The following is a 27,908-nucleotide window of genomic DNA, read 5'->3' as shown; positions in this document are numbered from 1 at the left end:
AGAAAGAGTGCTAATTGTGTTTCACAGGAAAGTCCCTTGCGGAAGCCATGCTGACAGGTGTGAAAGAAACTATTGGAATCGAGGAAGTTGATAACATGAGAATATATGACATGTTCCATGATTTTGCATGGGATGCTTGTTAATGAAATGGGACGATAATTGAGTGGGGAGTTGCTGTCGCCTGCTTTGTAGACTGGAACGACCTTACCAATTTTCCAGTCATTCGGAAGGTCGCCGGTGCTGAGTGACTGTGAGAATATGAGGTGCAAGTATGGTACAATTGTATCGGTAATGTTCTTTAACAGTTTAGAATTAATTTCGTCAATGCCGCATGACGAGGAAAGTTTAATGTTTTTTATTAGGGAAGAAATGCCGTCTGCGGAAAATGCTAGCGCAGGCATACTGGAACCTATCAGGGTGGTTGTGGGAACGGAAGGCATACTAGGTTCTCTGGTGAACACCGACGAGAATGCAATGTTAAAAATATGAGCACACTCGGCATTTGTGGTCACTTCACCGGATTCGTTAGTAAGGGAGATAGTGCGGGATGGTTTTGGATTGACGGTCTGCCAAAATTTTTTTACGTTATAGCACCTTGGAACATGAACAGTAGGGTCTGAGACACAGCTACGGAAGGCTACACTTCTGCACATTTGTTTTTATAACTACTGTGCATAGTATGCTCTACGATTCAGCATGCTTTAAGAAATAGTGTCATGTGTCTGCTGCTGCTTCTGCAACTTGTTGGGAGGTGAAGGAACGCTACGCTTCTTTTTTTTGTTTTATTTTTGTTTTACCCATCAATTCCTGTGTAGTGCCAGTGCGAGCCCAAGTTCCCAAGAGTTTTGGTTTCCCCGAAATTATCTTCTCCCTTAAGTCGGGTGCCCTAAACGCCGTTACCAAACATCTGGCCAACCTGGGTAAGTGTGGCTCAGCGGCACCGCAACCCCACCTACCCTGTGCTCTTTTCAAGCCTCTCCCTTTGAGCCTTCTTCAAACCCTGTCTTAACCCCCAAAATACAATTAGCACAGCCCCTAAAAGTACAGCATTGATCGAAAAGGCTGAACAATCCACAAGACAAACACAGAAAGCATGATGTCATAGGCAATGGCACAGGACACCAAGGCATGAAACGCCCGTTAATATCACTTCCTAATGCTGGCCCACGAAGTCATGTGTTTTATCCCCAGCCATAGTGGCCACCACATTCGAGGTGATTGAAGAGGTGTAAACGTTTGTGTACGTCAATTTATTTAACTTTAAATTTAACTACCTGAGGGTGTCAAAAATTTTTCATGATCTTTCTCTGCACCATGTGTCTTGTTGATCTGGTGAATTTACACTTTGTGAAACAATCAGATAACCTTTCTGTTAATCAGTACCTAGTACAATTATATCTGCTTTAAATCTGAGCTTCACTATAAAGAGGCAATTTCTGATAAAAAAATTTTCATTGCATCCACATTTATCGTATGCACATACTTAACATCCTAATACAGTATAACCTCGTTCATACGTTAAAAAAAAAAAACACAGAAGATAACCATACCATTCGAATCCAGCAAAAATTGAGGCTGACAAGTCCAAATAGAGGTGTAGGGGCTGAAAACAAAAAACATTCATTTCTCAAAAGAACATTATAATTTACTGCTGCTGTATCTCACCCTTGGACAAGGAAAGCTCCTTTTGCTCATATTGGAGACCCTTGTCCGCTTTTTTTTATTGTTTTTGTGCAAAAGAAGCTTTGTAAAGTTTTCAGTTCAGCAAGGCCTGGAGCAAAGCTAGCCGGTTGGCGCGTGCTTTCGTTCTTGCCACTGTCCCTCGATGCCTCGCCCCCCACCTCCTTCGCCGCATAGCTCCGTACCACCTCCGCAACATTCTCGGCGACACTTTGCGGCTTGCAAGTCGGGACGTTGTCGTCTAACGAGATGAACTCAGCGAACAGTGCATCGGCGCCAGTGGAGAGCAACTCCACATCGATGTCGTCGTCAATGTCAGACACGCATGTCACAGGGTCTTCTTCGCTGCGCTCTGTATCCTCTGATGCAGGCTGCCGCTGAAAACCGCATTTCCTGAAACAGCTGCTAACCTTTTCACTCGTCACACTGTCCCAAGAAGTGCTTAAGTAGTCCATTGCGTTGAGAAATGATGAGCTCCCGGGGTCATCACCATGTAACAAGTGATTAAGGAAGTGCCAGTCCAATCCAAGCAAAGCCAAAGTGGCAAGTGTGCATTAAGGCGTGTTTGTGCATTGTGTCCATGCTGTGGTTACGCTATGGGGTGATACAAAGGCTACGTGGCTGCTTTCAAGTTGAAAGTCATTGATCATGCACTAAACAACAGCAACAGGGCCGTAGGTAGGCTCTTTGGAGTCACTTAGTTTTGTGTTCGCTACTGGCGATGGCAGCAACGGCTGCTGAAAACCACCAAGACGTGCTGGGCTTCCGTGTGCCAAATTTTATTTCAACAACAGGTAACTGCAGACGATTCCGTGTTTTATGGCCATCAGCCTAAGGTTCACGTCGTACACTAGCACTACACCCGCAAGCTTTATGTATGGTATTTGAAAACTCTCGTGCATCAAATAAATCTTGCCTTGGGTTGAACCTGTGGTCTTATTGTTCAGGTAAGGCTTGATTAGTGCTTCTCAAAGCATTTAGTTAGTTGCTAGCATGACAATGCCGATTTGTGGCCACTTCGTCTTCTTTTTTTTTTCGCTTCGTACGTTTTTCTATCCCCTAACTTTTCGTTGGGTTATCGGCGAAAAAAAAAGTGTGAGGATTATGAGAGTAAATATGGTATTCCTAAATTCTTTGCCAAGGTGCCAGCTGTGAAAGAAAACCACCTTGCTTCAGAAAATAGCATGCATCTTTTGAAAATGGTTTAAAGACTTTGACGGCTCGGACAGGTTTGTCTGTCTGTCTGTGGGGTGAGGGGCTGTGCAGCGACAGTCAGCCTTTTCGCCCTTCACAAGCACGTGAGAGTGGTTTTTTTTTTTACACCTGAATGAGAATTTGCTCCTGTCCTAGCATTTGTTCCAAATGAATGCTGAAATTAAGAATCTGAAATTAATCTGAAATGATCTGAATCTGAAATGAACGCTGAAATTAAGAATTTTTGCCTGCGGAATGTATCGTACAACAGCAGTTTGTCGCAATGCCGAGCTTTTCTGCCGAATAATCTTATTTTCTGGGAACATATCAAGCGGGACTTATTGACACATAACTCTATGGGCGCAGTTCTAGTTTCCACGATTTCGACCGTAGGAGCCGGAAAATCATATTAAGTGGGAACGTATCAACGAGGTTCTGCTGTATCAGTCGGAAATATCCTAGATTGACATTATTATATTAAATAGTTGGTAATGTTCTTATTTAATATCACCCGACTAAACTTTATGTATATTCCTTTACCGTTTTAAACATACTCAGTCTTTGTTTGGCATTCTGGTACTGTATCTGCGCATAAGCATTTACTTTGAGACATGGTTCATAGTGGTGCTTTGGTGTCTCCTGCTTTTTATGTCCTGTGTCGTGCATGTTTTTTTTTTTTTTTTCTGCATGCCAAAAGTATTAGGAAGGCAATCACAAGTAGTATCAGAAAGGCTATGATAACCTCATACTGGTGTTTAACAATTTTCAAATTTCCAATCTTCTAAATTTTTAAACACCAGTACGAGGTAGTTACACAGAAAGCAGCTAGAAATATCATTTCTGACACCTGGCAGACATCACTGATGCAGAAGCTTCCGTGTCACTTTTTACATGTACAGAAACTTGTGTATGTGTGCTCTGTACGGACACATACGGGAACTTCCGTATCTGCCACACACATAGAAATACCTTCTGTACATACGGGAGCTTTTACATTGTTTCCCATGCTTACAGAAAAATTTATGTGGCGCACACAACGCTGACACATGCGGAAACTTGCTTATGTGTGGCAATTACCTTGCTCAAGCAAAATGAGCGACACACCCTTGTACAAATATTTACGGCTGCTCTTAAATGACGTCATGCAAAATAGAAATGTATTGCACCACTACTTCCATTGCACATTTTTCTACCACTGTCCTATCCTCTTTCTTTCACTTTTCGATATATGCGTGATGCCATCATTGTGAGTATGTGAACTTGGGTAGGGTATGTTGTTACTAGAATACGGACAAATTTTGTAGTTTGCAAGTGCACACTACTGCACTATATACTTGCCCAACTAACGGCAGCACTGGTTATTGTTTAAACGATAATGAAGTGACACCTGTCTATGGTGACGCTTATTTTTTGCATGTGGTTTCAGCGTGAGCACCTTGTCTACATTATTCGTCATAACGCAAGCAAACTGTGCTCGCACATGCTAAAATTTACTTTGCTGCCATTAGTTTGCCAAGCTTTCCTAGATGGAAGCTACCTTTACAATTGAGATAGGGTTTCTTTTACCTGTCATGTTTTTCTTGTTTTTTAGTGGTATAACTGTAGGCATTTACGGTTTGCTCATTTAGCACAAATTAGGTTGTAATCGCTGTTCACTTGGTAGCCCTGACACTGACACATTGAAGCTTGGTGTTGCCTGTTTGGAGGTATCAGCCTAGTTTAGGCCAAGGTAAGGGAAGCGTTATTGGACATACAGTGGCATGTTGTTAGTGATGTGCAGTTTCAAGCAGCCATACCGTGCCATGCATGTTTAAAGACAGCTCCAATTGAGTTTGTAAAAAACATTGTGGAAGTTCTCTTATTTTTTTGGTGTCTTTGTTATCAGTAAAGTGCACTTAAAGGGGCCCTGCAACACTTTTTGAGCGTGGTCAGAAAATGCTGCCGATCGGTAGTAGAGGTTCCCGACCACACGCGAGCCAAATATTATAGCACAGCACGCGGCCTGGAATTCACAATAAGTTATCAAAGTCAGTTAAAAAATGCTTTCTTTTCTCTCGACAAATCACGTTAAACGCCCCAAAATCACACATCAACGACCCATCTATCAGCCATTGGCTGATTTGAACATGGCACGCTCGCTCATTACAGAGATCGCTGCCGGAGGCCACTACTTGTCCACGTGTGCGCGTGCGATCACACTGAAAAAGCCGTGCATTCGAAGGGGAAAAAAAAAAGAAAGAAAGATCTCAAGGTCGCGAAGCGCGCGTGACGTTTTTCTGTGGCCCTGCCTTCCCTCCCGGCTTAGTTTCCAGCGCTTCCATTGGGACGAGAGAAGAGAGAATGCAATTGCAGCATGCGACAAACCATTGTAACTCCACGTGCACTGCCCGGATTCTTAAAATTTTTGTGGCATTGAATTGTGAGGCAATAAGCTCCTCCAGTGAATTCATTCCATAGTTACTTGAAAAGGTGTTTCAGGGCCCCTTTAAACCTCAATGTAATGAACCAAGATAAAGTAAAATATCAATTATAACAAAATACATGAAATGTCTTGCAATATATCAAATATATATATATATATACATATAGTGTTAGGAATACATCATTATAACAAATGTTTAGATATAATGAACTTATTTTTATGTAAGATGCAACCTTGTTATAATGAGGTGTGAGTGTATATTTATATATGAAAACTATTGTGTATGAAAGAGCAACTCCGGTGATTTTTTTAGTGTTAGCTGATCTCAATAAAAAATTTTGTATAGGTTCTCTTTGGTCCTTCTGGTGATCTGTACCAAACGACGTGGCATTAAGCCATTTAGTTTTCGTGAAAAATAAATTTAAAATATAGCCTGCACATTCGAAGATCGCGTAGTCCAATGCACAACATCTAATGGGCTACCTCGTCCTTGTGATGTCAGAACCTGCCGAACCCAGCACTTCACAAGTCGCCGTGATAGATGAGAGTTGCCCATTTTTTCAGCGTGGTGTAACACCACATTTACTGTGTACATTTTACGAGGATACGTTGCGAAATTATCATAGACATTATATGAGACAACTACCAGTTGCAATTTCGGCACATTGTTTTTTTGGTTATTGAAAATTATAGCCAACTATGTAAGCTAATTCAGTCACCCTATCACTTGTAGGACTGTCATACTATATCCCCTTCAAGTGTGAATTATCACACATTGTCTTCAAATGTGTGAAATTTGCATGTCGTGATCCAAGGCACTCAATATTACATTTCAAGAAATAAAATAAAAGGAATTGCTGGTTTGTTTGTCTTGGTAATTAACATTAATTAGCATGTAATTAAATGTCTGCTATGTAATTAGTCAACTTCAATCCTTGCATGAAAAAATCAAGCATTAAGCCTAAAATGCATACACAGTTTGATCTGCAGCAATACGCAGTGCAATGAAGTTAAGTGACTGCTTGGTGCAGATGAGTGAGGCGCAAAAAACATTTTGTGAAACGGGAAGAGCAGAAGAGAACAACAAAGCGACTGCTGTTTGTCCACTCGGAAAGCTTGCACGAATGTGCGCACCAAGTTTCAAGCCATATGAAAAAACATGCTGTGCATGACATTTCTCTGAATTCGATGTGTACAATTGTACACACCACCACCAAAGGGGATATTTGAAGATAGCAATATCCTAATGTGGTTAAAAAAAACAACGGAGTTGCTCTTCAAAAATATAACACCACACTCCAGCTGAAGTTGCACCGGTAGTGTCGCTTAAAATTGATACACCCAGCGTCATAAGCACTGTTTAGCAATGAAAACGAGGCCTCTAGTAGTGTCATCTTGAGACCGTGTACTTACAAAAAAATTAAAAATTAACAGTTGCTTGTATGTTAGATGATTCTTGATAATGGATCCAAAGTTGCATAGCATAACTCTAACAATTGTGCCCATTCGTGCGGTCCATGCTTGCTGCTATGTGTGTTTTGTGTGCGGTGGGGACAACTGGCCTCTTGCAGACCTCTCGAACCTGGTGCCAGACGAGATGCCGGCGTCGCGGGGCAGGGAAGCCAAGGAGCGGAGTCGTCGGGTCAGGCCGCCGGACCTGCCCGGCCTCAAGCCGCTTCCTGTCTCCCTCTTGATGGACGTCAAGTGAGTTGGTCAGCAGGGAACTGTCAATACTGGGGGGAAGTTGAGCTGTAGATAAGCATTCATCGTAGATCAAAGTTGGGCTTGCAGGCCGAGAAAGCTAGACATTCAGACAGATGTGCAAATGAAAGAAAATGTGTTCAACTAGACCAGACTGATATCAGTTTTTTTTAAATGTGCTTGCAATGTAGACCCGCCATGGTGGTGTAGTGGTTCGGCTGCTGAATGCGGCACCTGCATTTGTGATAGAGGCGAAATGATGGAGGCCTGTGTGCTTAAATTTAGGCCTGCAGAACCCCAGGTGGTAAGAATTTCCGGAGCTCTCCGCTATAGCGTTTTTCCTAATCATATTGTGGTTGTTGGATGTAAAACGCCTCACATAATATGGTGGTAACGTGACCACTCTTATGTTCGGTTTGGTTTTTCTATCTAATCCTGACTGATATCAGTTTTTTTTAAATGTGTTTGCAATGTAGACCCGCCATGGTGGTGTAGTGGTTCGGCTGCTGAATGCGGCACCTGCATTTGTGATAGAGGCGAAATGATGGAGGCCTGTGTGCTTAAATTTAGGCCTGCAGAACCCCAGGTGGTAAGAATTTCCGGAGCTCTCCGCTATAGCGTTTTTCCTAATCATATTGTGGTTGTTGGATGTAAAACGCCTCACATAATATGGTGGTAACGTGACCACTCTTATGTTCGGTTTGGTTTTTCTATCTAATGTCTTGGAAAGGACTAGAAAGGCATGGTGTCCTGTTGGCACTACATTTGGTTGAAGGGAATAGCCACTGAGAGTTGGTTGTTGTAGGTTCAATCAATTCTTATTTGTGAGTGATGACAATGCATTATATTTATTTGCATCTCAACAGCTAACTTATTGAATGCACAAAGCTTTAATCTGTATGTACTTATTTTGAAAGCATTATACTAAATTATACACTCTATGCAGATTCATTTAAAGAGTCTGTTAATGAGCTGAGGGACTTGAGCTATAGGATCTAGTGATATGTTAAATATCTTTAATTTAGTGTCCTTTTAACCCTTTGCGACACGCATTTTCATTCACCACTCATAAATATGTGGAATTTATGCAATTTGGCACCATGATTCTCAAGACTCGGAGAGAGTAGAAACATTTGAATAAATTAAAGAGTATTTTATAGCAATTAATTGCATTTAAAACTTATTTATCTAATTTCTGTAAAGCTACCCACACAATATTTTTTATGAAAAAAATTCAGTCACTTAAATTGCATTTATATAGCATAATAACTTTAGTTACAATATTGTTAAATGTGTAGTTAACTCAGTGTTCATCATCTCTTTATTGCTACTAGTGCACAGAAATGGCCAAGGTAAGATGCCTGTACAAATCTAAACATAGTGGTGCACAGGGTTAATAGTGACTGTAACAGCAATACAGATCCTCCCATTACTGTGTTTCTGCTTTACAGTGGTGTTGAACCCACTGATCAATCAGTCAATCAATCAATAAAATCAATTGTTGTTCTACTGCAGGACGGTGCAGGCAATGACGGAGGTCAAAACAGACATCGGCTTCGCTCGGGCTTGGGTTCGCCTGGCCCTGGAAAAGAAGCTGCTGTCCAAGCACCTCAAGAAGCTACTCTCTAATCAGGAGCTGCTCAGGTCAGTGTTCTTGAGGCATGGCAGAAACAGCATAACATTGCCCTCGATGTACGGCACTTAGCCCTCTAGCTATCATCACCATTGTTGCTCTTCTCGAAATCATTGTTGTTGCAAGACCTACCATTGCAAGAGGTGATTGCGCTTGTGGCAACCTTTGTAAACGTTTACTTTCATGCACGTGAAGGAGTTCCTACAAGCGGTACGCTTTCTTGCGGTGTGAAGACGAGAAAGAGCAGTTCCTCTACTACCTCCTCACGCTCAATGCTGTTGACTACAAGTGCTTTACCAATACTTACACGGCCACAGGTGAGTAGGATTTGTGTAATACTCATGTTTACTACTCTCAATTCTGAATTGCAACTTGGGTATTAACGCTTTTTATGGGTACTGGTTTGACAGATAAAACTCGGTCATAATTAATTTATTAGACCGGACCTGCACAGCAAATGCTTGTACAATGAAATGTTCTATGCAATGAAGTGTTCTTTACAATCCAGTGATATTACAGGTGTTAGTGTGACAGGACCTGTATAACAAAATGTTTTGAAAGTCTCGATCACACTGCTGTAAAGGCATTCGACAGTTGGGAAACGCTTGGAAAAGTATAATACGTTTCAGGCAGTGCACTCCAGTCTGTCAATCAATCAACTTGTCAATAAAAATATCATTTATTCTCGGTCACAACCAGAAAAAAAGCGTTAGCTCCACCCACAGAACCACGCTGCACCTGCCATTCATCTGTGAAAGATAGTCGTGGTAGCTGGTTTCCGCTCGAATCATAAGTATATTTTGTTAGCTGGTGTGCTTAAATACTATGCATATTGTAATACTAGTTAAAGGCTCAACGTTACTACCTAAAACATTACACTTGGCTGAGCTACGATGTCGAAACCCCTGACGATATTTACTGGGATGGTCATGAATCCAATCTAAAACTAATGGCGCAAACATGCGTTTGTATAGGTAGTCAACTATCTGTACGGCTCTAGAAGCGCTTGACGTCTAAGATGAGTAAGCTCTATGGATGGAGCATTAATGAAATTTCTTTATGGAAGGGACAGCGATGGCTGCAGGTGGCGCTGACATTTTTTCTTGGTTTGTAGCGGACTAGTACTGCAGTATAACTCATTAATGCAATATTAGAGAAAATATGCTGAATGAGGTCCCAAGGTTGAAACGCTTGGCGCCTCCTTGCAGCTTGTTCTTGGTGTGCAAGTGTTTCGCATGCTCATGCATCTGCCATGCTTTCTTCTTGTTTTGCCATCGTGTAACCCATGCTGCCCACGCTCCGCTGAAGTGTCATCTTGCCGTCCGCCTCTCTCGCTTCTTTTCCGGCGCGCATGCGCAGTCTTCTTCTGCGTGTCCGATGACACTAATGGCTCCTCCTCCTCCACTCTCAACCTCGCTTCCCTCCTCCTTTTGCGTCCGCCCCGGCGAAACCCAGAGATGCCGTATCGGGTCGTCGTGTTCCCGAGCCGCAAGCTGAGTGCCTCGACGACGTCGGCCAACGCCTGGGTCAGCGTTTCGGGCACCATGGGCACCACGGGCGTCATCCCGGTGCCCAAGCAGTCGCTCGAGTTTGTCTGTCACGTGAGTGAGCTGTGTCGTCCTGCAGAAAAGCTTGGCTATCTCGCGTTCCCCGAAGTTTTTAATGCCTAACATGTGCATCTCCTGGTATCCAGTTTTCTCATATACTAAGACATGGTGTACAAAAGGGAAAGGCATGATGTTGTAAGGGGAAACAAGTCTCAAGGGCTCATTTCTATGTGGATGACAAAATAATAATCAGGTTTATTTTCGCATGAATACAGTGTAATGTGATAAGAAGAGGCGGGGGAAAAAGCTGCCATTTATACTGCTTGATGAGGCTGCAGGCCCCCTCATTGGCAATAACAGCAGTAATACATTAACTATGTACAAATTACAATGTACATACAGGAGAACAATAAGATACTAATTTTAAAAATTTGCATTCCTTTGCAGAGACAAAAAAATGCTAAATTATTCACATGTAATCTTTGTTTTTGTAGAGCATCTAAAAAACACACAAACAGGCATGCAAGGTTCATAAATTAAAAGCATCAGAAAGGTTTTTCAAAGAGCACATGTTTTTAGATTAAAACAACTGCCTGTAGCTTTTAAAGACATGTTATCTAATTGTAGCCCCACATAAATTAATCTCTTCAATAATCTTGGTAGGTTATTTCAGAGTGTTTGTTTGCCATATATTGTTCACACTGTTTATGTTTGAGGTACAACCAAGTGAATGCAACAGACAATTAATTAAGCAAAGGGGACAATAATATCGGGGTCTGAGTGTATTCTCAAGGTGTCTTCCATCATAGCTCAGTTGATAGAGACTTCACATCTCGCCTAAAAAAGGTCTTTTTTTTCTGGCCCATTTCAATTCATTTGAATTTATATCATATAATATTAAACTTAATGTACATGTATACTGGGGGTCTTTTTTTTAATTCAAAATTAATAGGTCAAAATAGCTATGGCTAAAACAACAGTGAAAGAGAAATTAGTATGCTGTGCGAAGCACTGCTGCCTACACTTTTTTTTTTCTTTCGAGAGGCCGCACCACTAGCTTACGTTACAGATGTCTTAGCATCTTTATGATGTTGTTGCTCATCTCTCGTTCAGCACAAAAACCTCGGTCTGCTCACGACGCTACGGATCGGCCACGACAACACGGGCCTCTCGCCCAAGTGGATGATCGAGCACGTAGTGGTCCGCAACGATGTCACGGGACACACCTACAAGTGAGTCAATTCAATTCAATTCAATTTATTTTCCACCTTACAAACACCGGTGGAGGAGTTGTAGGTAAAAGGCTGCTTAAAGGCAGCTTGACGAGATTACAAACATTTGACCGTTGGTCAATAAGCTAAATGCAGCAGATTATGAAGGATTCTCTTGCCATTACTGTTTACTGTTAGGTTTGGAGGTCTGGAACCTTTATTAAACAGAGTAATTCAGGAATTGTGAACCAACCCGCCCATGAACCAGCTCTAGCGAGCTTTTATGCGACTAAAAAGTTATCGCTTCTTACGTCTATGGTTTCTTGTGGTAGAAGGCAATGCTTTGTTAATCGTCAGTGATCATAGATACCGAGAACGGCTGTAAAGCCTAATGCTGTGCGAAAGCTATTTCTTTTCTTTTTTTTCTTCTTCTCACTTTCATGCTGCTGGTGAAAAAACACCTGGAAATTGAGCGACTTACAGTATCCGAAGTCTGCTATTGGTGCTTGCCGCTATCTACAATAACTTTGTCTAAAGTAAACTGCAGTGGGTCACGCATGCGTCTACTGTATGCTTTAGATTGCCTGTTTTAAGCTTTTTTCACTTTGTATGCGCGATATTTTTACCGCGACCGTGTCTGAATTGTTCGTTTTAAAAGTAAGAGACTTTAAAAAATGTTTGCAGGAGACCTTAAAAACTGTTTGCTATATGTGTACGCAGTTTCAATAGGTAGCATAGGAAAATCGTAGATACACCAATATATGGTCGTTATAACCGATAGACCGTTGAATCTGGGATCGTTATAAGTGTATTTGACTGTAACAGTATTTTGACGGCAAATGTGAGTTTATTATAACGAGGTAGTGTGAGTGTATTTACAAACTGTGCCATCCGAGCGTTTCGAGATCATGTGACCGTGCGTTTCATCGTTTCAGGTTCCCTTGTGGTCGGTGGTTGGGCAGAGGCATCGATGATGGCAGTACGGAGAGACTCCTAGTTGCAGAGCTGGTTCCTGCAGACATCGACAATGAAGGTGGGCACGTTTTTGTTTTTATTGTTGTTTTGTTTTGTTCTGTTTTGTTTTATAGTGAAAGTTGTTATAAGATAACATCAGTTTATTTTGGTGGCTTAGTTGCCCGCCACTGCCAGAGTCTGCAACTGCTATGGCAAAGAATTTAAAAAAAAAACGGCATTGAGCAAGATTTCAACCCACGCCCTCCATGTGGCAGTAAAGTTTTGTACTACATGTTTCAACTGATGTGTGAAAATCCTTTGCAAAAAGACGCCATATTGGCATCATCCTGGACAAGTAATCACTTTACTGAATGTAATATAGCATGGTAGAAGATTGAAATAACATCAGCCATCACGCAGTGCTAATTGCATAACAATTGGGTGGTCTAAAGGTTAGCGAGCATAACGAAGGCTTAATCATTATGCTTTATTGTTTACATCACAACAATAACAAAGTACAATGTCTTATAGATGTGTAGTGGGTACCTTGCTTTCCCACAAGATGACAAATAATGACACAGTCAATACCTTGCTACTTAGTAAAATTATGATGATTCATGGCATAGCGGGTACCTTACAACTGTACCTGTGGTCACCAAGCTCTAGAAAGGCTTCTTTTCCACTATTTGCTGTGACTGTGCTGCATGTTTCACATAGACCTGGCGTACTTCTTTTTCTGCTTAGCTGGGCACCATTATAATGAGTATATTTACCCAGGATGAAAGTCTGTTGCGTCTTAAAGGTATTCGAGAGAACATGAAAGTGACATGTAATGCAGTTGTATTGTATGCATTGCCAGCGTGTCACGTATGCTGTGTTAATGCGCAATGCTAAACATTTCAGATGTATTTTCACACATGCTATAAATAGCCTCTGTTATCGTGTTGTTGTTTTTTATTGATGTCAATAACTCTATTATTGTTCACTTCTTTAGTCATTGCAGCAGTTTGTGAAAAGCTACTGCAACTGTACACTGTAACGTATGCCAGTTGCCTTTGCCGAGTGCAGCCATGACATTCTACCTCTGTACAGGTTTGGCATATGCCATCTGACTAATTTTCCTATTTTGCCGAGCAGCGTGAAAAAAAAGAAAATCGTAGTGTGCTTACCTTATGCTCCGCTCTCCATCTTGAATTTTATTGTTATGTGGGGGAAAAATACGGTGGCACTTTTATATGGCATATGAAAGTGCCACAGTGTACAACTTGTGCCTTTTGTGCCACACTGACCATTGTAGCTGGGCTTTACGTTTCATTTTATTTTTATTTTACTGTCAGGTCTTTTACATCGACCTAGAAAGGAAGTGTAAAAAAAACACAATAAAAACCAGGAAAAACTCTTAAAGAATTTGTTAGCTTCTGCGTAGGTTGGAACTTTCTACGACTAGCAATGCACCGTGCATGCGACAGCAGTTAGTGTGCGATTCGGACTGAAGGTGTTGTGTGTGTTTTTTTTTTTTTTTTTGATGCGCAGAGCTGATGGAAGCCTGCCGAACACCTCCGCGGTGCCGGTCTCCCAGCGTTCCAAGAAGGCCAAGTGAACCCCGTACGTTGAGTTCATCACTTTATTGGAAGAAACATGCGGCTCAATTGACGAGTTTCTAGGTTGAAGAATAATGTATGATGTTTAGCAAACTTTCAGAAGCAGTTTTTGGGGTGTCATTAATGAGATGTTTTTCTCAACATGAATTATAAGATGCTAGCATGTACACTCAAGCCTCAATATAACAGTCACATCTGCTACAAAACTTCGCTATATTCAGAAATTTGTTTTAAACGTTACGGGAGCGGCAGCCGTTATGGGATACAGCTATACAAGTAATGCTGTATTAATTGCAAGACTATGCTTCACTTACTTCGTTATATCCATGCTCGTTATATCGAGGCTTTAGTGTATGTCATAGCGACAACAGCCAGGTGCTTGCATTGTCTGCTTATGTGCTGTATTAGAGGCTGCGCAAATGAAAACTGTAAGCGTCACCAACATGGCCACATTACAAAAGTGGCTTCAGTTGTATAGATACTATGAATTCATAACAAATTTAAAAAAACAGAAATTTTGCTTCAGCTAACCTCTTAAAACCTCATTAGTACGTCAGGTGACCTCCCTTTTGCTTAATTACCTGTTTTCTCTTGTGCAGGGCTAACCATTCCAGAAATTCAGCAACTCCTCGGCGATGCAGTCAACAACATAGTCAAGTACTTCTACAAGTCCGAGCGAGAGGTCAGGCTCGGTTGTTTTTCTCGTCATTCGAAAACTCTCCACCAAACAACAAATTTGGGTAGATCTGTTTGCCTGATTTTTGTAAGGTCAGAAGGGCCGTGAACCACTTTTCTAAGTAATCATCGAATGACCTCAGCATCAGAGTTTATTGCCTCACAAATCGATTGCCACAGAGATATCTGGAATCCATCCTGAACTAGCAGAGTTACACGGGTTCTACACATGCTCTAGGCTCTTTCTCTCTTCTCTCGCCCCAACAAGCACGTTGGAAGCTGCACAGGGAGGGATGGCACACAGGAGAGAGCGATTATGTTGTTACTCATCATGACCTTGAGTGCGCGTGATGCAAGGTCATTGCTCTCTCCCACTGCGACTCCTGCAAGCCAGTGTGGCGTACTGTGTAATCTTAGCAAACTATGGAACACGGTGCTGACACCCCATGACAAGAAGCCCCTGTGATCCAAATCCCACTCTTGATTTACTTCAGCCGTTGGCCAATAGCTAGCTGTCTGCTGTTCGACGTCAAACAGCAGGCTCTGAGAGCTCTGGAGAAAGTGAGCGAAGGCTTATGTATGGAAATAGGACGCCTGAGAAAATGGCAACTTTGTGCTCTGCTGCGCACGACTTCAAGATTTGGCGGAGACGTTCCTTGCTGTATTTGCTGCTCGCAGGCTGTGTTTTCTCTCCAAGCCAAAGTGATGATCCACAACCACTTCTTTATTGTAGTGCTCAGCTCACTGCAGTGCTCAGCTCACTGCTTTGTGTTTGCCTCTTTGTGATGAGCTAGTCTACTCGGGGGCTATCTAGATTGCTGCTTCCATTGCGTATTGATGTGTCAGGCTCGAAAAAACGGGAAACTGGGATTTTGTAGCACAGCGAAGAAACAAAAGTGTGTGTGCTTTGTTTACTTTCAGAGGGGCAACTTGACGATCCTGCTTTGTGGAGAGCTGGGCCTCGTTTATTGCTTAGAACAGGTCTTCCTGTATGGCTTCAAAGACACGCGCTTCTTCAGGCACGTCTACCTCTGGGAGTACTTTGGTGTGTATTCAGTTCTCTACTAAACTTGTTCTACGTCTGTGAAAAACGAAAAAAAAAACTGTAAGAGCGTGCTTTCTCGCCCTCACTTCCTCATTTACGACGTACCTTTAGGGTGCAGTAAAGGCTTTGTTGGCTAGAAGGGGTGCTGCGTCGATTATTAAGCAAGGGAGCACGCTCCTACTGTAAGAAATAAGGATGGTGCGCATTCAAGCACACATTTTGCACGTGGATGCATGCCAGGCTTCATGGAAATATTGCCACACACCCTCCTTCTTATGTTATATGTTGCTGGCACATTGCTCATGTAGGTACTGCCTTGCGCGATGTGCGCCAGAATGTCTGAAGGCATTATAGATAGTTGTCTGACAACCTCTTTCACGTGCTAATGGGATCAGCTGAGTTCATTCTGGAACATACTCGGCCGTCAATGATAATGCTCGCACGTTCAACGCCGCGTGTATAATTGTCGGCATGCGTCACCACGGATCAGATTATCGACAGTCGTTGTTCTGTTCACCGATATCAGTGTACAGCGTACGTTGTTGGCTGTAGTTTCCGTTTCCGAGCCACCAGCTCGGCCAGATAGTTTTATTTTGTACATGCCATCTCTGCCTTTGTCAACGTCATGGCCATGTCATAATATGGATCTTGGAAGCAAACAAGATCAAGGTAGCTTATGGGAAATTTTAGAGGCATTTTTTATATAGAAGAGTAGTTGTGATTGATTGAGCAAAGTTCCAATCCGCCTGTATGAGTCAGAAATGCAGTATCTAGAAAGTGTCCGAGAGCATGGTTAGGTAGACGGAAGGTTTAAGCCTTAGGTGATGGTGTTGGCGAATAGGTGTACAGTAGACTCTCATTAAATGGAACCTGAAGGTACAGGGAAAATATGTTCAATTTAACTGGGGTTCCATTTTCTAAGAGGTGAACATTGATGCATTATACAAGCCTGAAACCAAGCATTGCAGAGGTGATAGTTCTGTTTAAGCAGTAGTCTCGTTTAACAGATTTCCGTTTACTGAGAGTCTGTTATACTTAATAAACATGCCTTTATTCCTCAAGGAATACACATCTGTAAATGAATGCCATCTGCCCTGTCTATGTGTTGCTCTGTTTTTCAGTGTGATCATGATTTTGGTGCTTAGTTCACTTTTGATTCCAGACATGCACCAACTATCTCAAGAGCGAGTATTACGTACTAGAAACTTCTTACGTTTATTTTTTTTTCATTTATTAATAAATTGATAGTGAAAAAATAGAGACACTGGAGTTTTCATAGAATAATTTATTTATTGTTTCACTTTAGTACCCCTTTAAATGTGAGCTCGAGCTCGTAAGTTCAATATCTGGCAATGGTGACCACGTTTTAATGTGAGCGAAATGTAAGAGGATTGTGTACTTAAGGTTCAGATGCAAGTTAAGCCCAAGTGGTGAGCATTACTCTGGAGATCCTGCTTAGTACACTCAAATGTCTATATAACGAATCTAGATAAACGAAACATTGATTATAACAAAGTAAATGAAGAATAGTCCTGTAATAGATATAATCTTAGGAATATACTTTTATAATGAATTTTTGGATATAATGATCTTATTTCCGTGTATGATGCAACTTCATCATAAGGAAATTTTGAGTTCAGTGTGTCTCTTCTAGCCAATCTCTCTAGACATTACGGTTGGCATTCAGATGTGAGGCATCCCTCTTTCATCCTCGCTTTGCTTTGTTATTTTTTCATTGCAGTGAAAGTCAAGGAGTACTTTGAGTCCGCTCTACAGGACAACATGGAGGAGGATCGGCCAAACCACGTGTGGCGATGTTACTGCCACCTTGCAAACAAGGTTGAGCGTGCCTCGCACACCATGGGCAAGGACGGCAAGTTCCAGCTGTTCATCTGCCTCGCCGCCAGGTGGGGCTTTGATCATCTTTGGCCATCGTTTAGCTCCTTACGCGGTGCTGTAAGGTTAAGAGCATGAACACGCGTGGTTGTTTTTATTTCGTGAGCGTGCCTCATACCCATGTCGTACGGGCATTTGGAAGGCCATGAAAGGGCCTTCCAAATGCCCGTACGATGGTCTATTGACTCGACTGTCAAGCACGAGCTGCCACTCGGGCGATTTCGAAGGCCATTGAGCCAGTAGTCAATTGAGTCAACGAAGCACCCCACACCTCCGTTTGAACTGCAGTGCCCATTGAGCGACGGAAACAGAAACGGCTCAAACATGCCAACGTCAACAAGCGGTGACAATGTAGCCACAGTTTAGTTGCTCAACAACTTAAAAACCAGACATGCACTCAGACAAACAATTTTCGAACATGCTAATACAAAAATAACAGACACATGTGTGCTTTTAAGAGTATTTTTATATCACTTCACTTACGATAACATGAAGACAAAAATGAAGATTTGCAGCCCCACACAATTTTGGCAAGAAACACCTGAACCACTCAACGGTCGTTGAAAACTACCGTGTAGCAGTGCGACAACTCTGTCGAGTCAATAGAGCTACAACATTTCGATGGCCGTTGACTCGACGGGCTTTCAAAAATGCCCGTGTGAGACGGGTATCAGACCACAGCGATTGAGCATTTCGCTGGTTCATCCTGTGATGTGCTTAATGGATGCTTCAGAAACTTGCTAAGCTGTGCTTACAGCTCTCACAAATGCTTCTGTCACTTGCAGCCAGCTCAACAATAGTCTCCAAGGTCTGTGTAATGAGCAGAAGTTGGCCTGTAATTGAGCCGATAGCAAGTTTGTGTCACTTCTGGAAATTTTACGTTCCACATTTGTTCAGTTATTAAACGGCAGGGAATCCTGTAATGCATATAATCCAGCTTGGTTACAAGTAGACGAGTGTACTGCAATTCCTGTACATGTTTATGTCTTCTGTTTTGACACAAGACTTTTTCTGTTCCTTTAATTTGTACTTGTCTGTACATTGTGTGGCAGGTACTACATTCGATTGTGTTAGGTGTACTTGTTAGTATTGTTAGTATTTAGTGATTGTAGTACTGGAAATAATTGTATAATTGTATAATTTAGGACTTCTATGTGGCGAGATTCACTGCTGTGAAATTCATAAGAACTGTGCATTCATAAGAAAATTCATAAGAACTGTGCATTTAAAATAATAAATAGTGCTGCTGTAAGGTCCAAGGGCATGCAGTACCTCGTCAGGTTGTTAATCACCTTGTTTGTGGGTAGGGCCTTGTCAGAAAAATGTCTCATATTGTCGCTGCTTTAAGCGCACTATTTTAATGACCTAACATTTTACCTTGTCCATACCACTGTCTTGTGCAGGGAGCACTTTCTGCACCAGATGATGTTCGACTTGGCCGCCTGCCCCGTAACAGCCACGATGTACGAGGAGAGGTCATTCCTGCGCGACGCCAACCTCATCGTCTTCCTCGTGCAAATCCTTGAGGCCCTCTCCGAGTTCGACATCGCCCTCGAGAGCTCCATCACCCGTGGAGTGGACAACTGAGCCGAAGTATCAATGCGCCATGGCAGCAGTACGTTACCATTGCACTAGTATTACAATGCAGTTGCATATAAAAGTGCCACAGGTCTGGGGTGTGTATTACCATTGTGGGGTTCTTAATGACAAATGCTAATTAAAATGTTGCAGCACAGCTGCAGGTCACCATTGAAGGAGTGTTACAGTGCGGCTGCATAGGAAAATGCTGCAGTTCAGGTTTATGTCACCATTACAGGAACCTTGTGGCGCAGTGGCATTTGAAAGTGCCACAGTGCACATGTATGTTACTACCATAGGAGTCTTGCGGTGCAGTTGCTCATTAAAATGCCATTGTGCAGCTGTACATTGCTGTTCCAGGAGTCTAGCAATGCTGTTGCATCTGAAAGTGCCAAAGCACAGCTGCATGTTACCAATGCAGAAGTTTTGCAGTGCAGTTACATGTGAAAGTGCCACAGTTTAGGTGTATGTTACCATTGCTAGGGTCTTGCAGGGCAGATGCATATGAAGATGCCATAGCTCAGGTTCATGTTACTGTTACAGGGGCCTTACAGTGCAGTTTAATATTAAAGTGCCACAGTGCAGCTGCAGGTTATCGATGCTTAAGTCTTCTGTACCCTTGCATATACCGTATATACTCGTGTAAGGGCCGCCCTCGTGTAAGGGCCGCACCCCAACTTTGAAAGCGGATATTTCGAAAAAAAAAAAACAAAAGTTCAAAATGTCCCGCCAGAAAAGTGTAGTTAGTTCATTTACAGCCAGATGGCGCTGCACGCTTTTCCGCTTTTATTCTACTTCCGCCGACGCGCCGACCACGCTGTTGACAGCGCGCCGCCATATTTGCCTTGTGCGGCCTCTTTGTTGGCATCGTTCCTAGCATCGTGTCGATACGTTGGCAGCGCGACTTCAGATCGGTGTCGTCGGTGTCACTTTGTTGGTTGTAGTGAACCCTGCAGAAGCCAGCGCACGTGACGGACGATGGGCCGGCATCTGAGATCATTCACTGCAGCATTTAAGCTGCAAGTGATTGACTATGCCGAGGAGCACGGGAAGCGGGAAGCTGGACGAAAGTACGACGTCGATGAGAAGCGCGTGCGTTACTGGATGAATCAGAAAGATGCCCTCGCCGCTACTAACAGGAGCCGAAAGGCGTTTCGCGGGAAAAAGTGCAAGTACCCGCAACTCGAAAGCGAGCTCGTCAACTACGTCGTCGACACACGAAGGGACGGCTACGCCGTATCGACTGACATGATACGCGTCAAAGCCCTCAGCATCGCTCGCCACATGGAAATACCCCCGGCACAATTCAAGGCAAGTCGGGGCTGGGCTACGCGGTTTATGAACCGTAACCAGCTTTCTATTCGGCGCCGAACGACGATTTGCCAAAAACTGCCGCGCGAGTACGAAGACCACGTCATTAAGTTTCATCGCTTCGTGAATGCTCTCAGGAGGGAGCATGAATACGACCTGTCCCAAATTGGGAATGCGGACCAGACACCTGTGTGGTTCGATGCACCGGAAAGCACCACAGTGGATTTAAAAGGTGCGAAAAGTGTGTCTGTGCGCACGACTGGTGCAGAACGCCAAAGGTGCACTGTGATGTTGTGCATCACGGCAGACGGCAGGAGGCTTCCGCCGTACGTCGTATTTAAAAGGAAGACTCTCCCAAAAGAGAAGTTCCCTCAGGGAATCGTCGTACGTGCGCAAGAGAAGGGCTGGATGTCCGAGGAACTGGTCGTTGACTGGATTAAGACCGTCTGGGCAAACAGACCTGGAGGGCTGTTACAACGGAAAGCCCTCCTTGTTTTGGACAGCTTTAGGGGCCACTTGACCGACCGCGTCAAGAACCGAGTTGCCGCAACTCGTACGGACTTGGCCGTCATTCCCGGTGGCCTGACGAGTGTGCTGCAGCCGCTCGACGTATGCGTCAACAGACCATTCAAAGTGGAATTTCGCCGATGTTACTCTGAATGGATGGCTGGAGGCGTCCACGAGAAGACCCCTACAGGACGGCTGAAGCGGGCGTCGCTCCAACAGGTGTGTGAATGGATTTTGAATGCGTGGCGTGCCATGTCAGTAGAAGTAGTTGCTAAAAGCTTCAAGGTAACGGGAATTTCGAACTCCATGAACGGCACCGAAGATGACCGTCTCTGGGAAGACGCGGACGCCGAGGCGAGCTCCTCCGAGAACGAGGACAGCGAAATGGAATCCGAATAAAAACATTTCTGGCATGTCATTTGTGACTCTTGCACTCTGCTACTGTTGCATAAACAGTACAGACCTTTGGCCTGTACTGCCTGTACTAAATCGGCCTGATTCGTGTAAGGGCCGCACCTAGCAAAATTTTCGAAAAAAAAGTGCGGCCCTTACACGAGTATATACGGTAAAAAATGCTACAGTGAGGGTGTATGTTCCCGTAGCAGGAATCTTGCAGTGCAGTTGCATATGAAAATTGCGCAGTTTGGATGTATGTTATCGTTGCAGGGGCCTCACAGGCCATTTGCTTATAAAAGTGCCACAATTGGATTTTGTGTAGCGAGGCAGTGTGGGTAGTTTCAAGGAGGCATGGACACATTAACCCATTTCATTCACATGCACCACCTGATCCAGTTTACAGCGTGCTGATGCACCCTGAATTTATTTATTTATTTTGTGGTAAAGCCTTTGAACAGTGGGTCGTCCTCTTCAGCGCCTTCTAGTGGGTCGCCCTTTTCATAAGAAGAAGAGCAGCTCGTGCAGAGAGTCGATCCCCGCATTGACTGTCGCTGTCGTGAATCATCGCTGAGTGTCCGCCAATAAACCGCTTAACAATTTGGTGGAGAGTGCTGAGAGTGCTGTGCCCTTCAAACACCTTCGGTCGCATTCGATGCCCTTGGAGGTTCGATCCCGTACTGTGCCTCCAACCATGTACCAAAACGCCGCCCAGCAAACGCTTCCTCCTACGCCGACGCCATGTCCCGGTGTCCCCCGGATCCGCGACCCTCCTGTCTTCACTGGAGCGGATGGCAGCGACGTCGAGGACTGGCTGGCCATGTACGAGCGCGTGAGCGTCCCCAACCATTGGGACGAGGCAGGTAAACTCGGCAACCTGTTTTTCTATCTCGCTGGTGTGGCCGGCATGTGGTACAACAACCACGCATCTGATTTCCCGACATGGTCCGCTTTTAAAACCGCTGTCGTCGACGTGTTCGGCCGCCCGGACCTTCGTAAGCTACAAGCTGAACAGCGTTTACGTGAACGAGCCCAGCAGACTAACGAGTCCTTCACAAGTTATATCGAGGACATCCTTGACTTGTGCAAGAAAGTCGACCTGAACATGTCAGAGGCTGACAAAATCATGCATGTTCTAAAAGGCATCGCCGACGATGCCTTCACCATGCTCCTGGCAAAGAACCCCCGCACTGTGGCAGAAGTCATCATGTTATGCCAAAGTTACGACGAGCTGCGGCGGCAGCGCTTGATGACCCGTCGCCCGCCACCACGTGATGCTGATCTCTCGGCCTTGTCAGCAGTTCCTGACCACGCAACTTTGCTCGCCGAAATCAAGTCGTTCGTGCGTGAGGAAGTTGCCCGCCAGGTCTCTCTACTGGCTTTTGCTTCCCCACAACATGCTCAACAGCCATCAAGTACACTTCTACCTCCGCTCTGCCGAGCCATTCAGCAGGAAATCGCGGAGGTCGTCCCTGAATACCACCAGCCGCCTCCTGCATCTGTGCCACTCAGCTACGCCCAAGTTGTTGCCAGGCCGCCCCCACCGATTTCTGTCACTGTTCTCCTAAATTACACCGAAACCGTCCCGAGGCCCCAGGCCTTTGGAGAAACTGTCTCGCCTACATACGCCGGCGTCACCCACGTGCCCCGAGTGCCGCCTACCATGCACTCATATCAGCAGCCGGCTCGCCAATCGCGTTCGGCGACATGGATGCGACCCGCAAACCAATGGCGCACTGCTGACAATCGCCCCATCTGCTTTGCTTGTGGTTACGTCGGTCATGTAGCACGCTATTGCAATCGTGTGCAGCAACCGCAGGTCGCCTCCAACTATCCCAGCCAGTCAAGCCGCTCTTATGACCAACCGCCGCCTATGTCACCGTCATCCCGCCCCGTTCCGTCTACCCGCCGTTCACCATCTCCACGACGTCGCTCACTGTCGCCAATGCGGCCACGTCCACTTGAGGGCGCCCAGGAAAACTAGTCGTCGCAGTCCACGAGGCAAGGGCTGCGACGCTGTCGAACTGCGGAAGCCCTCAGGAAAGCCCGTTGAACGTGATAGACGTGCTTGTGGATGGCGTTCGTGCATCTGCCCTTGTAGATACTGGAGCCGCCGTATCCGTGATGGACGAAAAACTTAGCCGATTACTGCGCAAAGTGACCACGCCGCTTTGCGGGCTCTCCCTCCGTACAGCCAGCGCCCAAAGCATTCACCCTACAGCGATGTGCACAGCCCGCCTTATGATTCAGGACGTGATGTATGCGGTTGAATTCATCATAATTTCTTCATGATCTCACGACGTCATCCTAGGATGGTATTTTCTCTCCCGCCACGACGCCGTCATTCATTGCGCACCAGCAGAAATAGAACTCGCGCCATTCTCTTCTTTGACGCCGGCCGACAGTCCATCCGCTGCAAGCAAGTTACTCGTCAGAGACGACACTCAAGTGCCTGCAAACTCGTCCGTTGCGGTGTCGCTCTACTGCGCAAGCCTTTCTGACACCGCTGCACTCCTCTCGCCATCTCATCGTGTTTTCATAAGAAAAAGCTTGCTGGTTCCTTTCGCGACTGTGCAACTCACTCACGGCAGCACCACTATTTTTGTTGTGAACTCATCTCCGTACAGCGTTACGTTGGTGCGAGGAGAATGTCTCGGCAGCGTTGAACCCATCAAAGACGCGCAAGTTATGGATCAACCCAATGACATGCACTGCTCAAGTTCCTGTACGCTTGGTGCTGTTTCGACATCTGCTTCATCATCCGATGATATATTCGGTCCCTGCATACCCGACGACCTTACGCAGGGCCAGCGTTCCCAGCTTTTGGGCCTGTTGGAGGAATTCCGCTCTTCTTTCGATGTCGCTCAACTTTCTCTCGGCCGCACATCCACCGTTACGCATCGCATCGACACAGGCGCACAGCCACCGCTGGGGCAACGTCCATATCGCGTATCTCCCACAGAACGCCGTGTAATCAACGAGCAAGTCGACGACATGCTTCGCCGCGATTTTATTCGCCCATCTAGCAGCCCCTGGGCATCTCCTGTCGTTCTCGTCACGAAGAAGGACGGTTCTGTGCGGTTCTGTGTGGACTACCGACGCCTCAACAAGATCACTCGTAAGGACGTGTATCCACTACCGCGGGTAGATGACGCGATTGACAGCCTGCAAGGAGCAGAATTCTTTTCATCCCTCGATTTGCGCTCAGGGTACTGGCAAGTACCTATGGCTGAGGACGCTCGACCGAAGACCGCTTTTGTCACCCCCGACGGCTTGTACGAGTTCAACGTTATGCCGTTTGGGCTGTGCAATGCGCACGCCACCTTTGAGCGCATGATGGATACAGTTCCGCGTGACCTGAAATAGCACACGTGCCTGTGCTACCTCGATGACGTCGTCGTTTTTGCTCCTGACTTCTCGACGCACCTTCAACGCCTTCGGCATGTTTTAATGCGTCTGAGCAACGCCAGTCTGCAACTGAACCTAAAGAAGTGCCAATTTGCAGCTCGGCAGCTGACAATACTCGGCTACGTCGTGTCCAAGGACGGAATTCTCCCTGATCCAGCCAAGCTTCGGGCCGTGACCGAGTTCCCCAAGCCGACATCCGTCAAGGAACTGCGCAGTTTCGTAGGACTGTGTTCCTACTTTCGGCGCTTCATTCGAAACTTCGCGACTATCATATCGCCGCTGACGAAGCTTCTCGGAAGTAACGGGCCTCTGCATTCGTGGTCATCACAGTGCGACGACGCTTTCAGAACACTTCGTCGTTTGTTGACGTCGCCTCCCATACTCCGCCACTACGACCCTACGGCCCCTACAGACGTACACACGGATGCCAGTGGTGTCGGCCTCGGCGCTGTCCTTGCGCAGCGCGAACCAGGGTTCCCGGAATATGTCGTGGCGTACGCGAGCCGTACGCTTACTAAAGCCGAGACTAATTACACAGTCACCGAGAAAGAATGTTTCGCAATCGTCTGGGCCCTTGCAAAGTTCCGACCTTATTTGTATGGTCGCCCATTTGATGTCGTCACCGACCACCACGCACTATGCTGGTTGTCGTCATTGAAAGATCCCTCAGGCCGTCTCGCCCGGTGGGCACTTTGCCTGCAAGACTATGACATCCGCGTGCTGTACCGCAATGGAAGGCAACATGCTGACGCCGACGCCCTGTCGCGCTCTCCCTTGCCTGACGACAATGCCAACAACTCAGTGTCTCACCTTGCCATTTCTTCGATTAGCATTCATGCCATTGCTACTGAACAGCGCAAGGATCAATGGATTGCCTCACTGATAGACTTGCTGGCTGATCCATCCACTCCATCCACTCGCGCGTTGCGTCGTCAAGCCCACCATTTCGCCGTTCGCGACGACCTCCTCCACCGACGCAATTACAACGGTGACGGCCGCCAGTGGCTACTAGTCATACCTCGCAGTCTGCGCTCTGACATATGCGAATTTTTTCATTCTGATCCGCAATGTGCGCACTCCGGGGTATCAAAGACTTACCACCGCATTCGCCAACGGTACTTTTGGCGCGGCATGTACCGCTACGTGCAGAAATTCGTTCGCTCCTGCATAGAATGTCAGCGCCGCAAAACTTCAATGCACCTGTCGCCGGTAGGTCTGCAACCTCTACCTTGCCCTGCCAAGCCATTTGGGCGCGTTGGCATCGATTTGTATGGGCCACTTCCACTAACGTCGGCTGGTAACCGCTGGGCCATTGTTGCTGTGGACCACCTCACGCGATACGCCGAAACGGCCGCTCTTCCCGCGGCTACAGCGAGCGATGTGGCCTCCTTTCTGCTCCAACGATTTATTCTGCGACACGGTCCACCCCAGGAACTGCTCAGTGACCGAGGCCGTGTCTTCCTGTCTGAAGTCGTTGAAGCCATTCTCAAAGAGTGCAACGTTGTTCACCGCAAAACTGCTGCTTACCACCCGCAGACGAATGGCCTCACCGAACGCTTCAACCGTACGCTTGGCGACATGCTCTCCAAGTACGTCGCCGCCGATCACACAAATTGGGATTCCATTCTACCCTTCGTCACCTACGCATATAATACCGCCCCTCAGAGCACTACTAGCTTTTCACCTTTCTTTTTATTATATGGAAGGCACCCGTCACACACCATCGACACGATACTTCCGTACAGGCCCGATTCGTCTGAGTGGGCACCTATTTCTGCTACAGCCAAGCTTGCTGAAGAGTGTCGAGAGCTTGCAAAGACCTTTACTGCGCATGATCAAGAGCGGCAAGAAAGCATTCGCGCTGACGCCAGCACTACTGCGCCCACGTTCCTCCCTGGAGCGCTCGTCTGGCTCTCGATTCCTACTACTGCAACTGGCCTATCTTCAAAACTATTGCCCAAATACGAAGGCCCCTGCCGTGTCGTCAAATGCACTTCCCCAGTCAACTACTTGATTGAACCCATCGAACCATCTTCGGACATGCGTCGTCGAGGACGCGACATTGTTAACGTGGAGCGCCTCAAGGCCTACCATGACCCGCTCATTGTAACCAGCTGTTAGGTCGCCAGGCGGCTCCCTTTTCGTACCCGGGGTAGTTGTGGTAAAGCCTTTGAACAGTGGGTCGTCCTCTTCAGCGCCTTCTAGTGGGTTGCCCTTTTCATAAGAAGAAGAGCAGCTCGTGCAGAGAGTCGATCCCCGCATTGACTGTCGCTGTCGTGAATCATCGCTGAGTGTCCGCCAATAAACCGCTTAACAATTTATTTATTTCAACATACTGCAGCCTTGAAGGGCTATCACGGGAGTGGAGGCAAAACACCAAAGTTGCATAACAACACAGAAGATCAGTGGTTATTTGTTTCAACATTGCATCAGTGGCATTACGTAAACCACACTGTTTTTTGTGTGTGTGTGTTTTTCAACAGGCTGAGGAAATGTGCTGGGCGGGTTCACAGCGCCGTTTGCGCGCATGCGGACGTGTGGGAATGAAGCAGCAGCAGCACGGCTCACAACACTGCGTCCAATCACAGGCGCTTTTTAAAACCCACTTACTTGAGAATCTGCTGCTCCTGCACAATCGGGACGAGTGTATGCCTCGGAGACCATCCATGCGAGCAGTTTGTGAAGATCTCAAACCTGCGTGGGTGGCGCACATCAAGTTAGCAAAAAGTAACACCTGCAGTGCGTTCGCACCTCGCCATACTTTTCTAGTGTCTTGTTTTGCCCACAGTTGTGAACTTGAGCCATTCAATTTGTTAACTTCTCCGGCTACAATGGGAACTGGTTCAGAGCAGTGCAGGTCAATTAAATGTATTTATTGTAGAAAGAAGAGCTAGCACTATATAGCTGGTGATATCAGCGTGCCACAATGTGCATGAATGTGCATTGTATATTGACAGATATTGGATAGAGTACTGATGCATTAGTTATTGTGTTGGCTTCAATTTTTGCAATCTTGTCTAGGTACAGACTACATACGGGCGAGATGGTGGGTACTCTAGCACTTTCTCTAAACGTGCATCTAAGTATAATCAGCCACTTTTAATTCTTTAATGGTTTTACAATGTTCTTTTATCGCTTTAAAAATAAAAAGG

At 45.4% G+C, this 27,908-nt stretch overlaps 1 protein-coding gene across 6 annotated transcripts in view; it reads left to right on the top strand.

Annotated features, from left to right (window-relative positions):
* Nucleotides 1-27,908, top strand: part of pns (DENN domain containing pinstripe) — a 78,096-nt gene that overhangs the window by 40,021 nt on the left and 10,167 nt on the right. For 2 of the 6 annotated variants that reach the window (XM_075871001.1, XM_075870999.1), the window contains 12 exons: nucleotides 816-920; nucleotides 6,868-7,000; nucleotides 8,513-8,641; nucleotides 8,826-8,947; nucleotides 10,086-10,231; nucleotides 11,291-11,409; nucleotides 12,324-12,421; nucleotides 13,876-13,947; nucleotides 14,543-14,625; nucleotides 15,540-15,663; nucleotides 17,405-17,570; nucleotides 18,963-19,174. In XM_075871001.1, the coding sequence (XP_075727116.1) occupies nucleotides 816-920; nucleotides 6,868-7,000; nucleotides 8,513-8,641; nucleotides 8,826-8,947; nucleotides 10,086-10,231; nucleotides 11,291-11,409; nucleotides 12,324-12,421; nucleotides 13,876-13,947; nucleotides 14,543-14,625; nucleotides 15,540-15,663; nucleotides 17,405-17,570; nucleotides 18,963-19,146 (1,481 nt within the window). In that variant the 3' untranslated portion in view covers nucleotides 19,147-19,174. Of the gene's footprint in view, nucleotides 1-815; nucleotides 921-6,867; nucleotides 7,001-8,512; nucleotides 8,642-8,825; nucleotides 8,948-9,989; nucleotides 10,232-11,290; nucleotides 11,410-12,323; nucleotides 12,422-13,875; nucleotides 13,948-14,542; nucleotides 14,626-15,539; nucleotides 15,664-17,404; nucleotides 17,571-18,962; nucleotides 19,175-27,908 lie in introns of all 6 variants that reach the window. The other 4 variants (XM_075870996.1, XM_075870995.1, XM_075871000.1 and 1 more) reach the window with 2 other exon arrangements.

Source organism: Rhipicephalus microplus, chromosome 8, assembly GCF_043290135.1.
Source record: "Rhipicephalus microplus isolate Deutch F79 chromosome 8, USDA_Rmic, whole genome shotgun sequence".
Taxonomy (NCBI): domain Eukaryota; kingdom Metazoa; phylum Arthropoda; class Arachnida; order Ixodida; family Ixodidae; genus Rhipicephalus; species Rhipicephalus microplus.
The sequence above is the reverse complement of the archived record's forward strand: the minus strand, read 5'-3'. Positions and strand labels throughout refer to the sequence as shown.